Source organism: Schistocerca americana, chromosome 10 (genome assembly GCF_021461395.2).
Source record: "Schistocerca americana isolate TAMUIC-IGC-003095 chromosome 10, iqSchAmer2.1, whole genome shotgun sequence".
NCBI lineage: Eukaryota > Metazoa > Arthropoda > Insecta > Orthoptera > Acrididae > Schistocerca > Schistocerca americana.
This window is the reverse complement of record NC_060128.1, coordinates 159,389,099-159,404,948: the sequence shown is the minus strand read 5'-3', so window position 1 is coordinate 159,404,948 and position 15,850 is coordinate 159,389,099. Positions and strand designations below refer to the sequence as shown.

The 15,850-nt window shown below is 43.2% G+C and overlaps 1 protein-coding gene across 2 annotated transcripts in view; it reads right to left on the bottom strand.

Moving 5' to 3' along the window:
• Nucleotides 1-5,724: 5,724 nt before the first annotated feature.
• The window catches only part of LOC124552502 (general transcription factor 3C polypeptide 3), a 33,189-nt gene continuing 23,063 nt past the window's right edge, over nucleotides 5,725-15,850 (bottom strand). For both annotated transcript variants that reach the window (XM_047126785.1, XM_047126786.1), the window contains exons 2-3: nucleotides 13,352-15,298; nucleotides 5,725-6,892 (exon numbers count right to left, since the gene is read on the bottom strand). In XM_047126785.1, coding sequence (XP_046982741.1) covers nucleotides 6,092-6,892; nucleotides 13,352-15,295 — 2,745 coding nt within the window. In that variant the 5' untranslated portion in view covers nucleotides 15,296-15,298 and the 3' untranslated portion in view covers nucleotides 5,725-6,091. The remainder of the gene's footprint in view (nucleotides 6,893-13,351; nucleotides 15,299-15,850) is intronic.

Here is a 15,850-nt window from a genome sequence, read left to right as displayed (position 1 = left end):
CCCTCTAAGCACAATATCTTTTTTTATAATTTTTTCAGTAGTTTTTATCTAATGAAAACCTGAACAGACTGAAATGTAGCAGCAACAGGAACAGTTCGATCAAACCAGATAAATAAATACCCTCTCAAGTCAGGTAATGAATTCTGAGAGGGGCCTCGTGGAGCTATGGATTACAGATTTTATGTCAAAAAAAAATATTCTGTGCTGCATGGAAAGATAATAAATCTGTAGAAGTCTTTTCAAACCATCAGGAAATATATCCAGAGAAGAAAGTAACTAGATGGTCCAGATTGGAGAAAAAAAGACATGAAAAATACCCCAGCTTCTCTGTATACATCTCTACAATAAATTTATGCGTGGTGTGGACAAATTACACTGGTATATAAATAAATATAGGAAAAAATGTGTGGAAAGAAATGGTATTTTCCCATATTTACAAACATAATTGATAGAGCAGTAGTTAAAAATGGTTCAAATGGCTCTGAGCACTATGGGACTTAACTAGAACTCAGAACTACTTAAACCTACCTAACCTAAGGACATCACACACATCCATGCCCGAGGCAGGATTCGAACCTGCGACCACAGCGGTCCCGCAGTTCCGGACTGTAGCGCCTAGAACCGCTCAGCCACTCCGGCCGGCCTCAGCAGTAGTGAATGCTTACGTATTATACTGTTATGCTAACAGCAATACACCCCTCTTAGTGTTTAGGAGGCAAATAACTAGAGGCTAACTACAAACACAGTCTATTTCTAATCCTAAGAGTCTTGGTAGACTATCATTGCAGAAAAAGACCCAGAAACGTGTTCCAGATACAGTGAGAAAAAAAAAAGTCCATTGGGATATTATCTAGAAAGAATCTGTGAAGCCAAACATAAAAAATGTAAAACATGAGTTCATACGAAATGTAATGTAATTTGTGTCCAAATAATTAAAAATAAACAGAACTGTAAAATATTATCACAAATAAAATTTGTTTCCAATTATTCTTTTTTTTTCATGTCATCTGCCACAATCCTCATTTGGAGCTTTCTGAAAAAAACTGCTATACTTTTGAAAAACATATTCTGTAGATAAAAGTGGTATGTCAGGTTCAAATCTCTTACACAAATAAAGAGAATTTCCCAGCAAATTAAAATAAAAAAACTGGCAGTTAATGGGTTAAACTTTCTGCTTGGATACGACACAAGGAACATTTAATTCAGGGAAGCCTTGTTACAACTATACCATCTCATGAGGATTTGGTGACACCCCCCCCCCCCCCCCCCCCCACACACACACACACACACACACACACACACACACACACACACACATTATGTGTGTTCACATTTCTGCTTAGATGAAATGTCGACTCATCACTGAAGACAACATGATCTAGAAAAACTTAGTTACACACCAACATTTTGTTTGCATAGTTCATATGTAAACCATAGTCTGTAGGCTTTAGAGCTTGTAAAAGGTTTACAAATAAAAATATCTGCACTGCTCTTTCATTTGATGTACTATTTATAATTGTAAGTTGAATATAATAAATGCTACAAAATATTGAAACAGTATATTCATTTTGAAACACCCTATGAGAACCAAACTTTCGTAAGGTGGCTTCCATTTTTAACGGGCACTAGCGCGCGCGCGCACACACACACACACACACACACACACACACACACACACACACACAAATAAATAAAAAAAATAAAAATTCGAGTAATTCTTCCCTGTCAGAGACCATTCTTTTCTGCCTTGTGACAGGGATTTTCTACAATCAAATACAGCCTTAGAAGGTATTACCGATTGTACACTGTGCATGAAATAACCAAACTGATCACTGAAAATAGCACATCTATGGAATTTGAAGTATGTGATGTGAAAACGGAAGATATTTTTGATTCCAAGAATGGGTGGCCAATGATTTATGAAATAAATTGATCATATGGCATTTATTGGTCGGGATATCCCCTTCGGGGTTCGGCCACCATATTGCAAGTCTTTTGAGTTGACGTCACTTAGGCGACTTGCGTGTCAATGATGATGAAAGTGATGACGATGGACACACAACACCCAGTCCCCTGCCGGGAATTGAACCCGGGCCCCCTTGCGTGTTAGGTAGTAATGCAACTGCTGTGCTACAGAGGCAGACAACAAAGTCGGAACCACGAGACAACAAAGTACATTCTGATGATTTATGTACAGCAGCCAATGCGATGAATGTGTAATAATGCCCCCCAGCGAACTCTGTGGATGTATAATAATGTCCAAGTTTATTGAGGTTTCAACAAACATACATTTCTACGGACTGGAGACATCAACATTACGGTCACCAAGATAGTGGTCATAAAGGAAAGTTGCTGCAGAGGGGGTTGGTATTGACTTGTGTTTATTCTACCAAACGAATTACACAAGAAGTTGAGTTCAGATAATGTAGTGAGCAGGTAGTGCAATGCAACAACGTGACTTACCGAAGCTATGGCATGGAGAGCCATGGGACGGTTTGAAGCAGGACTGACACAGAGGGAGGTGCCTGCAGCCATTGGAGTGTACCAAAGTGTAATTTCCAGGACCTGGAGGCGATTTCAGACAACAGGAACCGTTAAAAGAAGGCAAGGCTAAGGTTGTCCACAGGTAGCATCAGCAAGAGATGACTGTTATCTCCAGTTAACAGCCCGTCAAGACAGGAGGCCAAATGTAACTCAGCTGCAACGCACCCTCCAGGCAGCAACAGGAAGCGCAATATCAACACAAACAGTCCGAAATCGCTTTCGGGAATGTGGCCTCTATGCACGGAGGCCTATGGTGCGTATCCCGTTAAAACCACAACACCGGTTAGCCCACAGAAACTTGGCAGAGGAACATCAAGATTGGAGTTGTTATGCATGGTGCTGTGTGCTGTTCACAGATGAGTCAAGATTTTCTGTTCAGCCAGACAATCATTGTTCCCTCATCTGGAGAGAACGTGGAACTCGGAGAAATCATGCTTATGTACAGGAAACATCACCATATCAAACAATGGATAACCCAGGATGGAATGTAACAATACAAGAGAGCAGTGTAGTTTCAGCTCTCTGAGACTGCAGACGTGTGTGCAAGTTGCTCTTGCGTCAGTGTGTGCACTCGTGCGTGTGTGTGTATGTGTGTCTACTGCTGACAAAGGCCTTAATGGCCGAAAGCTATGATTGTGCGAATCTTTTTATTATGCCTATCGCAGCTAAACATCACCACATCATGCTGGTGGACGAATGGTGTGGGCAGGAGCCAGTATTGGTGGAAATGCAGACTTCTATGACATTCAGAATGGTGCTTTGACTGCCCAGAGGTATAGAGATGAGATCCTTTGACTTTTGTTGTGCCCTACACTGGTGCCATAGAAGATGGGTTTATTCTCGTGGACAATAATGCTCGTCCTCACAGAGCTGCACTGGTAGACAACCTGCCTAAGGCTGAGGGAATTGAATGAATGGAGTGACCAGCTTGTTCAATGGACTTAGACGTAAATGAGCATGTCTGAGATGCACTTGGTAGATGCACTGTAGCCAGGCCAGCACAGCACATGTCACAATGGGCGCAGAGCTGGATATTGGCCAAATATCCCTCAAGAGCTGACTGATAACGTCATACTGTCCACACTACACAAGTGTGCAACTGTACTGGTCGTCTGAGGTGATCACACATCACATTAGAGGGCAATGAGAACGACTGTTTTATTATTGTGGCTGCCCCATGGTGCCTTGCTCTACGTAAACACCATGTAAACCTCAAGTAAGGAGTTGAGATAGCAAAATATAATACTGTATCACACAAATTGCAATTGCAACCGATATCTGTATAAAATATGTTACCATATGTTGAAGCAGAAAGAGCTTCAGTACAGCACCAAAAAAACTATTTTTGTAGTTTAAGACACTTCAGATTCATTGAATCTCAATAGAACTTTTGTACTCTGTCAATATACAGCAGTGAATTTTTCCTTCACCTTTGCAATCCTATAGTAGTGTCCAGATCCCCCCCCCCCCCCCCCCCCAGTTTTCAAAACTACGAATAATGGACTCAAGCTCTTTCTGCATAGGGTGATTCAAATATGATTATACACTTTTCTAATATACCTGCTGAAGCTGATGACGGTATTGAGGGAGGTGACACCAATGGCGACAAGCAAGGTGTGTGTGGTGGAAGTGGGATGGTGATACCAACATTATCCACGTACACGGTCTGCCCATTGCTGAACATTTCCTCAAACAGTGCCCACCCGATTCCAAACCTACGACTTCCTTCCTGCTCACTTTAATGAACTTTATGCTTACCAACATTTCCTTCACCTTTGACAAAGCAGACAGAGAAACAGCTCGGGAGCATGGCCATGTAACCAGGATGGCTCCTCGTATGCCACCCTTTCCGTGGTTCGCTAGAAGAGGCTTTCCTGGGATCCATAAGCCTTCAGCCCGTGACATCTTTGGCTTATGGACTCATCATGAGGCTGGCCAGTTAAAATACTTGGAATCTCTAAATACATTCTCCCAGTACATCACGTGGTCCTATTCAGAATCCCATGCCACTTTCCTTGATGTTGATCCCATCCTCACTGAGCATCAGCTACACAGTTCAGTTTTTATTAAGTCTACTAACAAACAACTATACTTACATTTTGACAGTCACCATCCTTTCTGTGTCAAATATTCCTTTCCACAGAGCCTTTGACTTTGACACAAATGTATTTTTTCGGGACGCTTTATAGCAATACGTAACCATTCTTACCACAGCCTTCACTGGACTTAATTACCTTACCAGCCCTAGTCCATTAGCACATTTCCCATGCCATCATATCCAATAGTGATACCTCCGAAAAACATCTTAGCCATACACCTCCTGTCTCTCAGTATTATCCGAGTCCGGAATGCATTAATCAATTACTTCAACAAGGCTAGGACTTCCAAAGAACACGGCCTGAAATGAATTCCATTCTGTCTGACACTTTTTCCCACAACATTTAGAATAGCTTTTCGTCACATTCCCAATCTCCGCAATATCACTGTCAGACACTCTGTTCCTTTTCCACCCATTTGCCTACCCTGTGACTCCTACCCCTGTGACTGTAACAACTGTAAGATTTGCTCTATGCACCCTCCTACCACCACCTGTACCAGCTCTGTAATTGGCAAAACATATACTTTCAAAGGAAGAACCATCAGTGAAACAACATGTCATGTGCTAGCTGTTATGTAAACAATGTTTGGCCATTTACATTGGCAAGACTACATCACGTTATCGGCTGGGACGAATAGACATAGGCAAAAGGTGTATACTGGCAATGAACAACTCTCTCACAGTTTTCAATAACCTATAGTTTCTGACCTGTCTATATTTTCTCCACCCCACCACATACAGCACACTTCGCTTTCCATTCTTATTAGTCATGCTCAATGTTTCACCAGTAATCTCAATCTTGAGTATTACAATATCTTCTGCCTTTAAAGTCTCAGATTTGAAAATCTCATCTGATGGAATTTGCAACAATCTCTCTCTCCTCCCCATTCTGTCTGATAAGTCTCCCTTGGCCCTAGGCTACCGATTTTTCCAAACTTTCCCCAGTTCTCTAATCGCAGAGATATCCCCATATTTTGCTAATTGTACATACAAAATTATATCACTGAACACCACATGTTTCAAGAGACATGACATCATTAACACGAACATGCATGAAAAAATGCTGTGTCATGCATGACATTTTAATTTATTACATCCTCAAAACTACAAATTTTGCAGACATTATCCAAAGAAGGATGTAGATAGAGGGAGGAGGATAAGGAGAAGGTGTAAAATAGAGGAGAGTAGGAAATGGGCAAAGAAAGGAAAGAGGATGAGATGGACAGAGAGAGGGGAGAGGAGATGGACACAGAGAGGGGGGATGAGGAGATGGACAGAGAGGGAAGGAGGAAATGGACTTACAGGACTAGAATACATACCCGGGCAACAATGGGTACTCAGCCAGTTTATAGTAAAACTTGCAAGTTGCTGCAGCTCCCATCATTTTCATTTTTCTCTATATTCTGTTACATACTATGAATGTCAACATTTTAAAGATAATCCTTAGTATTAGACAACAATATACTTTTCAAGGTAGCTCCTTGCGATATCACTGGAACCTGAACTGTGGTAAATTAAATACAAATTGAATGCCGCTTCTCTTTGAAGGTTCAATCGTTTCGGCGACTGCTCAATTAATGGCGAGACATTACTCTCCAGTGCATTACGGTAGTTAAATATAGCAGCAGGTAACAGGCCCAACTGGTGGAAAGCTCGACCTAAATTGTAGGACACTTCTTGGAAACCCTCCTGACCACGGTATTTCCTGTACAGACTCATAAATGACAGACCCTGGACGACAAGTGCATGTTTTTTTGCGGAAAATTTTTGACACGCGACCTGAATAAGCGTCACTCCGACAAGGAACGCAGTCATTGCTGACGGTCTGGCACGGTAAGCCGTGGTGTACTCACTCAGGGCGTACTTGTACGTCCCCGCCACGAGGCAGTTGTTGGCATGCAGGAGAGTGAGGGCCTCGTGGTTGGGTTGCCTCGCAAGAAGCCTCATGAGAAACCTATTGTGACGCACGTCATCAGCACGCTGGATGACCAAGTTGAACAAATTCCAAATCCTGGGTTTGGAGGAGTCTCTCAACACATTATCTCTCGCCAAATTGTAGCCGTAGTATGCGTCAGCATTGTAGAAGCAGGCCAACAGGCACATGAACTCGAGCTCCCGCAACATTTCTGGCTTGGATGTAAACTTCTTTGAGCCCAGCGCCGAAAATGTCAGTCTCTGCAGGAGATTGAACCGCTCAAGTCGCATACACGTGTTGCACATTTCTTTGAAGAGTGCCCACTCTTCTTGTACCTGTAACAGAACAAGATGGGACTATCGTAATTTTCCTTAATACCACTCCCAACATTAATATTGTTAAAAGCATCAATAATTACACAAAATAGCTAATTTCTTTGTAAAGCTGTAGCTCATTGGGCATTATTATTCCCTGCATAGTTTTTTCAATTACTGATGACAATATTATTGCTAATGCAGATGGAAATACTTTTTCACAAGAAATATCCATGATTTATGATCCTTACTAAATGCAAGGAGGTGAAATTTTCATTGAGCAAATAGCTGTTTATTTCTAAATTTGGTTTGAAAACTCTCGTTCTCCTCTTCTCAACAAACAGTTTATTCCAAAAACTTCCCATTAAAAAAGTTATACATACTCAAAATTTAGGTGTACCGCAAGGTTGAATCTTAAATAGTGATTATTACCGGAATTCAGTACCACACTTCTACAGTCTAAATTTTCCCAAATTAGAAAAATATCTGCTTCTACCAGAATAACTTTTTGAAACTGCATGCATGACCATTACAGTGGTGCGATGAAGTTGAAATTCGTGTCAGTTGTCAATCAGACTTTAGGGGTGATGGTCGTATACGTGTCTGCTGGTTCACATGGTTGTCTTGTGAGTAATTCAGGTTTAAAATGGAAGCAGAAACCTAATCAGGTCAGATTACGCGTAGTGACCAAACAGAAATTTACAATGCTTTGAAAGAGGTGTGTGGAAATAGTGTGGTGGACCATAGCACAGTATCACAGTAGTCTGCTCATTTCTGTGAAGGTCGGGTAAGCCCTGAGGACAATCCAAGAAGGGAATGCCATCAACTGCAACACACTAAACCTCTCAGGTTGTCAATGACACGTTGAGAGAGGGTCGTCAAAAAGTATGAGAGAAAATGAAATATGAGGCCAGAATATGTCATTTGAGTTTACAGAATCATAACTGTAATGTTGACGATAAGGTAAGTTGCTGCCGGATGGGTTGCGCATGATCTGAGTGAAGAGTGGACAGCAGGTCGCAAAAGAATTGCTTCAATGTTACTGAACAGAATGAGCACTGTTTCTGACATGGATTGTTGCATTTAATGAAACCTGGATACAAGATAATGCACCAGAACTGAAGTCTCAGTCATCACAATGGAAAAGATCTGACTCTCCACACCAGAAAAAAATTCTGCAACCAACAATCATCAAAGGTGAAACTCATGATTATCTTTGTGTATGACACGAATGGAGTTATAACTATAAATAAAACTGCCCCAGGGGACATCTGCAGCAGGTGTGTACTACAAGCTGCTTCTGCAATATGTTTTATACTCAAAAATTCATCAAAGAATGCCTAACGTTCTTGCAGCTGGTCTCCTCATTTTGCACACAAAAGGAAGCCACATAATGGCCTACCAGTGAGTGAAACAATCAACAAATGGATGGGATATCCTTCCCCACCCACCACACAGTCCTGAAATTAGCCACCCCAGCCTATGACTTGTTTCCCAAATTGAATGAACAATTCTGTGAAAATATTGTGATACAACTGAAGAAGCTTACAGTCAGGTGACCCCAGTAATCACACAATTCAACAATGAAGGTGCTCCATCTGGAACAAAGAACTTGCAAAATTGTTGGGAAGCTGTCATAAGCAAGAATGGAGATTATATTGAATGCCTGTAAATTATTCTCTAAAATAAATTATTTGCTTCAATTCTATCTCGCAGTGTGCAAAACTTTTGAAACGATCTTCGTATAAAACTTTTTTCATAAATTAGCGCCTGTAATTTTGGTTTTTTTCTTGTTATACTGCTCTTGATCTTTTAGTAATGTAATTGTGTGTCCTTATTTTTGCTATGTTATTTGTTGATAATAACAATATAACACTAAGTTTTGATTTTTAATCTTATGCATATCTAAAGGCAGGTGTGTAGGACAATGAAGTCAGAGGCTATCATTCATTTCATCAACATCGTGTACTCTGTGTTGATGCATGTCTATGGTCAGTTATTTGAAACGTAAACTTAATTGTGATCAAGTCTTTAGTTTACAGCCATCAAGTCAACAACGTACAATGCTTTTTAAAACAATTCCCATTTATTCTACCGTCTCAGTTGCACAATTTTAATTCATGACACGTTTTGATCACACTTGATCATCTACAGATCTAACAAGAAGAGGTCCCCAGCAGTGGGATCGACTTTTTTACTGCATTTATTACTTATATTCTTCATTTTGCTTGAATTTTGTTTCACTTATAATCTCTTCTTTCATTTAAATCTTCATCTTCATTGTCTTGTCCACAGTGTAACAGAAATTTGTGTGTTCAATGTTTGTACGATGATTATCATCTAAAAAATGCACACCTGATAAACTAAAAACACATTTTTGACATCACCGCACAGTCAACAAGAATACATTTATTTCGTCTTTTATTTCTTAACCAACAGACCAGCGTTTTCAAATGTTTACATATATTAACACATAAATAAATTCGGTACAGATGTAGAAGTTTACATTTAAGCCAAACTGAATAAAAGTAATGAAGAATTTCATTATGATTTAAAAAAAGAAAAACAAAATAAAGCACCTGACAAGATTCAGACCCACAACCTCCTGCAAGATGGGCCCTTACACTAGCCACTATGCTATGCAATCAGTATATACCATGATAATTTCATGAAGTTATTGATCGTCTCGTGAAATTCCGAACTTTTTTCATCGATTACTTGCAAACAAGGTGCTACCAGGGCGACGGACTGCAGGGGTACAGTACTCTGATATGAGGTTATGAACAGACAGGCCACAATGCTGATGCAGCTACTTAGAGCTGTAGATAGCCCAGAATGACTGAAACATATCATGTAATTACAAATGTACAACTGAGACTGAAGAATAAATGGGAACTGTTTTAAATATCAATACAGTTGCCAATTATCTCAGAATGAATATGTTGGCTGCCAGCCGCTAATATTGAACCCTGCCTGGAACAGTTCCGTCCTCCGTCACAGCAGGACCCACCTCCTCTTCCTCAAAATCACCCTCTCCAAACCTTCCAGGAATTTCTGACTTCCAGCCTTGCCTCTCAATCCTTCATAAAAAAACCTTAATCCTACTCCCAACATCACCACTGCTGAAGCCCAGGCTATCCGTGATCTGAAGGCTGACCGGTCCATCGTCATTCTTCCGGCGGACAAGGGTTCCACGACCGTGGTACTTGATCGTCGGGAGTATGTGGCTGAGGGACTGCGTCAGCTTTCAGACAACACCACATACAAAGTTTGCCAAGGTAATCCCATTCCTGATGTCCAGGCAGAGCTTCAAGGAATCCTCAGAACCTTAGGCCCCTTACAAAACCTTTCACCTGACTCCATCAACCTCCTGACCCCACCGACACCCCGCACCCCTACCTTCTTCTTAAAATTCACAAACCCAATCATCCCGGCCGCCCCATTGTAGCTGGTTACCAAGCCCCCACAGAACGTATCTCTGCCTACGTAGATCAACACCTTCAACCCATTACGTGCAGTCTCCCATCCTTCATCAAAGACACCAACCACTTTCTCGAACACCTGGAATCCTTACCCAATCCGTTACCCCCAGAAACCATCCTTGTAACCATTGATGCCACTTCCTTATACACAAATATCCCGCACGTCCAGGGCCTCGCTGCGATGGAGCACTTCCTTTCACGCCGATCACCTGCCACCCTACCTAAAACCTCTTTCCTAATTACCTTAGCCAGCTTCATCCTGACCCACAACTTCTTCACTTTTGAAGGCCAGACATACCAACAATTAAAGGGAACAGCCATGGGTACCAGGATGGCCCCTTCGTACGCCAACCTATTCATGGGTCGCTTAGAGGTAGCCTTCTTGGTTACCCAGGCCTGCCAACCCAAAGTTTGGTACAGACTTATTGATGACATCTCCATGATCTGGACTCACAGTGAAGAAGAACTCCAGAATTTCCTCTCCAACCTCAACTCCTTTGGTTCCATCAGATTCACCTGGTCCTACTCCAAATCCCATGCCACTTTCCTTGATGTTGACCTCCACCTGTCCAATGGCCAGCTTCACACGTCCGTCCACATCAAACCCACCAACAAGCAACAGTACCTCCATTACGACAGCTGCCACCCATTCCACATCAAACGGTCCCTTCCCTACAGCCTAGGTCTTCGTGGCAAACGAATCTGCTCCAGTCCAGAATCCCTGAAGCATTACACCAACAACCTGACAACAGCTTTCGCATCCCGCAACTACCCTCCTGACCTGGTACAGAAGCAAATAACCAGAGCCACTTCCTCATCCTCTCAAACCCAGAACCTCCCACAGAAGATCCACAATAGTGCCCCACTTGTGACAGGATACTTTCCGGGATTGGATCAGATTCTGAATGTGGCTCTCCAGCAGGGATACGACTTCCTCAAATCCTGCCCTGAAATGAGATCCATCCTTCATGAAATCCTCCCCACTCCACCAAGAGTGTCTTTCCGCTGTCCACCTAACCTTCGTAACCTCTTAGTTCATCCCTATGAAATCCCCAAACCACCTTCCCTACCCTCTGGCTCCTACCCTTGTAACCGCCCCCGGTGTAAAACCTGTCCCATGCACCCTCCCACCACCACCTACTCGAGTCCTGTAACCCGGAAGGTGTACACGATCAAAGGCAGAGCCATGTGTGAAAGCACCCACATGATCTACCAACTGACCTGCCTGCTCTGTGACGCATTCTATGTGGGAATGACCAGCAACAAACTGTCCATTCGCAGGAATGGACACAGGCAGACAGTGTTTGTTGGTGATGAGGATCACCCTGTGGCTAAACATGCCTTGGTGCACGGCCAGCACATCTTGGCACAGTGTTATACCGTCCGGGTTATCCGGATACTTCCCACTAACACCAACCTATCCGAACTCCGGAGATGGGAACTTGCTCTTCAATATATCCTCTCTTCCCGTTATCCACCAGGCCTCAATCTCCGCTAATTTCAAGTTGCCGCCACTCATACCTTTCAACATCTTTGCCTCTGCACTTCTGCCTCGACTGACATCTCTGCCCAAACTCTTTGTCTTTAAATATGTCTGCTTGTGTCTGTATATGTGTGGATGGATATGTGTGTGTGTGCGCGAGTGTATACCCGTCCTTTTTTGCCCCTAAGGTAAGTGTGAGATATATATATATATATATATATTTTTTTTTTTTTTTTTTTTTTTTTCACTACAGCCACGTAAACATGGCTGTCATCATTGTTGCTCCCGAAAGTGTGAATTATGAAGTGTAATTTGGTTTCTCCCAGCAGAAGGGAATAGTGCAGCAGAAATTAATTGGAGAATGAGCTGAGTGTAAGGTGATAACTTCATGACTAACAGTGTTGTGCGCGAATGGTGCCGAAAGTTTAAAGATGGCCGAAATGACGTGCATGATGAAGGGGGGCCATGGACACATGTCTGTCATTGCAAGCCGACCTTATTGATCAAGTTGACAGAATGGTTAGAGGAAATCGTAGGTTCGAATTCCGGAAGTTTCAAGATCTGTCGTACACTCTATCATGCCTGAACATTTAGGCTACAAAAAACTTTGTGCTCGTCAGGTTCCAAAAATGCTGACAGATGCCCACATAAGTCACCGAATGGCATCAGCTTTGAATTTCCTTGACCGTTATCATGATGAAGGCAAAAACTTTTTGAAATCAACTGTTACTGGAGATGAAACTTGGATCCAATACGACACACCGGAAAAAAACGACAATCACAACAATGGATGCATACAAATTCACCAAACAAACAAAAAAATTCAAACGAACATTCAACAACAGAAAGGTTATGGCTACCGTGTTTTGGGATCAAAGAGGTGTGTTGCTTGTAGAGTTTATGCAGCCCAGAACCACTAACAATGCAGCTGCTTATTGTGAAACTTTACGACGTTTGTGGAGAGCCGTTCAAGCAAACGAAGAGAAATGCTGATTTCAGGAATCGTGTTGATCCATGACACTGCTCATCCACACACTGCTGAAACAACCCAACGGCTCACTGAACAATTCCAATGGGACATTTTCGATTATCCGCCATACGGTCCTGACCTGGCACCCAGCGACTTTAATCTCTTCCCTGAACTGAAGACTTGGCTAGGAGGGCATCACTTTCAAACCAATGAAGATCTTCAAAACGATGTCAATGCTCATTTGAAATCAATGGTGGCAACATTTTTTGAATAGGGTATTGCAAAGCTTGTCCACGGGTATGACATGTGTCTCAATCTTTTCGGTGATTATGTTGAAAAGTAACCATAAGTGTACAAAACTTTGGTAGTAAAATAATTGTTTTCTATGAACTCGTCTTTTATTTATAGCCTATCAGAGGTTGAAAAAACGGCCCTCGTACATTACTGCATATCTGTAAGAGTTTTCACGACAGGAAGATCATGATCATTGTCGACAGTGAAGCTACTACGAAAGGGAGGAAAACTATATGAGCAAAGTTACATACCGACGGTTCTCCTTTGCCAGAATGGAAGTCCGGAGCGTCAGGGTCATGGGATGGCTCTCCACGGCTGGTACGTATTTCCCTGAGCGCGTCGCGTTTCTTTGTAAACCTCCTCATTCGGGTGAGTGCGTACATTTCCTCACGGTTCCTGATCCGCGTCCAGTGCCTGGACAGCAAAAGCTGGCCCACAGCCAGGAATTCTTCGGTCTTACCCTCAGCATCTTTCAGAAGCAAGCACCGCTCATACAGCAGTCCCGGTTCCAGTACTTCCGACTCTTCATCCTGTGTGAGGACCACGAGTGCCTCCTCCTCACGGCCCACGGCTTTCAGCAGGTCCGAAAGTGTCAGCCGCGCGTCCAGGTGCTGTGGCGCCTGCGTGACCACCTGCCTGTACGCAGCAATTGCCTCCTCGGTTCGGCCGCACTGCTTCAAGCACTCTGCGTGCCGCAGCCACACCGCGGGCAGGCTGTAGTTTTCTGTCTCTGTAAGAGGTTCTAATAGACGCAGGGCTTCACGGTGCTCGCCTTCCGACATCAGGGCCTCCGCTACGTCAAGGTACAGGTCGCCCGACTGCTCTGGGCTTTGCCCATTCAGGAGCAATTTCAGCAGCTCGTCAATCAGGTGAAAAGTTTTCATATGGATTAGTACGACTATAACTTTAACTTTGAGGTCAATCACCAGTGTCTCCGGGATATTGCACGACATTATCTTCAAAACTGGTTCTCGGCCGGACGCCTGATTCTCAGATATTGCTTCCACTTCCACTCCACAATACTGAACCAGGATGTTGATGCATTCCTGGTAGTGGTGCAGGCTCAAGAGAAGTTCTAACATCAAATTGACATCTTCCGTAGTGACGGACTGAGGACTTTTGGAAAATGCGATGTCCATAACTTCCTTCGCACGGACCAGTTCATTGCGCTCGTGGTACTTTGTAGCCACGATCTTCGCTATGTGGAACAGGACCTGACCCTGGTCGTGACGGAGGAGTGTCATCAGCCTGATGAGGCCCCTGAGGCCAGCCTTCGTTTCACCCACCTTGTCCAGGAGCTCCCAGCGTTTCATGTATATACTGACCATGTGCTCTTCCGTATTGGCCGAATCAGCTGCAATGGCCTTGGAGTAGCAGGTTGCCGCTTGCCTCAGGTTGCCCTGCTCTTCAGAGATTTCAGCTAGGCGTACCCATTGGTCCACATCGTTTGGGTTCAGGTGGGCCGCAATCAGTGCAAACTGTAAGGATTTCTCCGGGTAGCCCTTCTCCTCATACAACACCGCGAGCGTGTGGAAAGGCTCGGGGGCTGTCGGCACCTGCCTTATTATCTCAAGGCACATTTTAATGGCCATCTCGTGATCGCCTCGAGCGTACCTTAAGTTTGCCTCACCCATCAATCCCTTCAGGGCGGGAGGTAGGTGCCGTCTGACACGTTTGGTCTTTTCTGTAGTTAATTTCCTCTGCCTCTGTGAAGGCCCGGCTGCTAGTTCTTCAAATTCTTTAACTGCTGCACTTGAAGGTTTAGGCTGGATGGATTCGTCTGGGCGGTCTTGTACAGTACTGTAACCGTCAATAACATCGTCGTCGTCACCATCGTCGTCCTCATCGCCGCCCATCAAACTCGCGTACTGACTAAATGTCAATTCCCCATTCAGAAAACGATTTGTTAGCTCTGACTCTTTAGCATCTACCAGCAAGTCACGTTCCAGCACATCTAATTCCATCGGTTCCATATCATTGCTAGAGGACGAACTTTCATCCATTGTGACCATAGGAACTAGGTTACTCGGTGGTGGGCTACTACCTTCGTCCCAGAAGCTCAAAGATTCGATGATCTCGGCATTGTTCAGGGCTTCGCTCAAGTTTTCAACAGCGATGATGGTGGTGATGCCACTGTCCGATGCATCGTGTTGTGCATTTACACTTCCAGAGCTGGTGTCCTCTTTAGCATCCATTGTCTGCAACAAGTATTTCAGTTCAAGGCACTGTTTCTATAATGACTAGGTAAACAGTACAGTATTAAGAACTTAAGCGCAGTCTATAAAAAACAGAAATTAATAACAAAATTTAGGTACTTTACCATCAACCTGCTATGCACTATTAATAAGTCATGAGGTGTATAAAACAGCATCTCCCCTTCTTATTAATAATCTCCAACTGTATAGTGTAAAGTGACTACAAACATCTAATAGTACTGAAGAACACAATACCCAAAACTAATACGTAGCCTAATACAAGGGTTGGAGCTTAAGCAGTGGCAACTATTTATTCACAACCGATACAAAAGAGTTAAATGTTTGCACCTGTTACTGTCCTTAAAAGTAGTCACCAGAGTTGTGTAGAACCTGTTGCCAGCGATGTGGAAGGCTTAGTAAACAGTTGGCAGAGCCTGTTCTGCTGATGGTGCGAATGGAGCGGTCTAAAGTTATGTGATTCTTGTGTACGACTGTGATGGTGTTATCCTAATGCATTACATTCCTTCACGGCAGAGCATCAATGCACAGTATTAC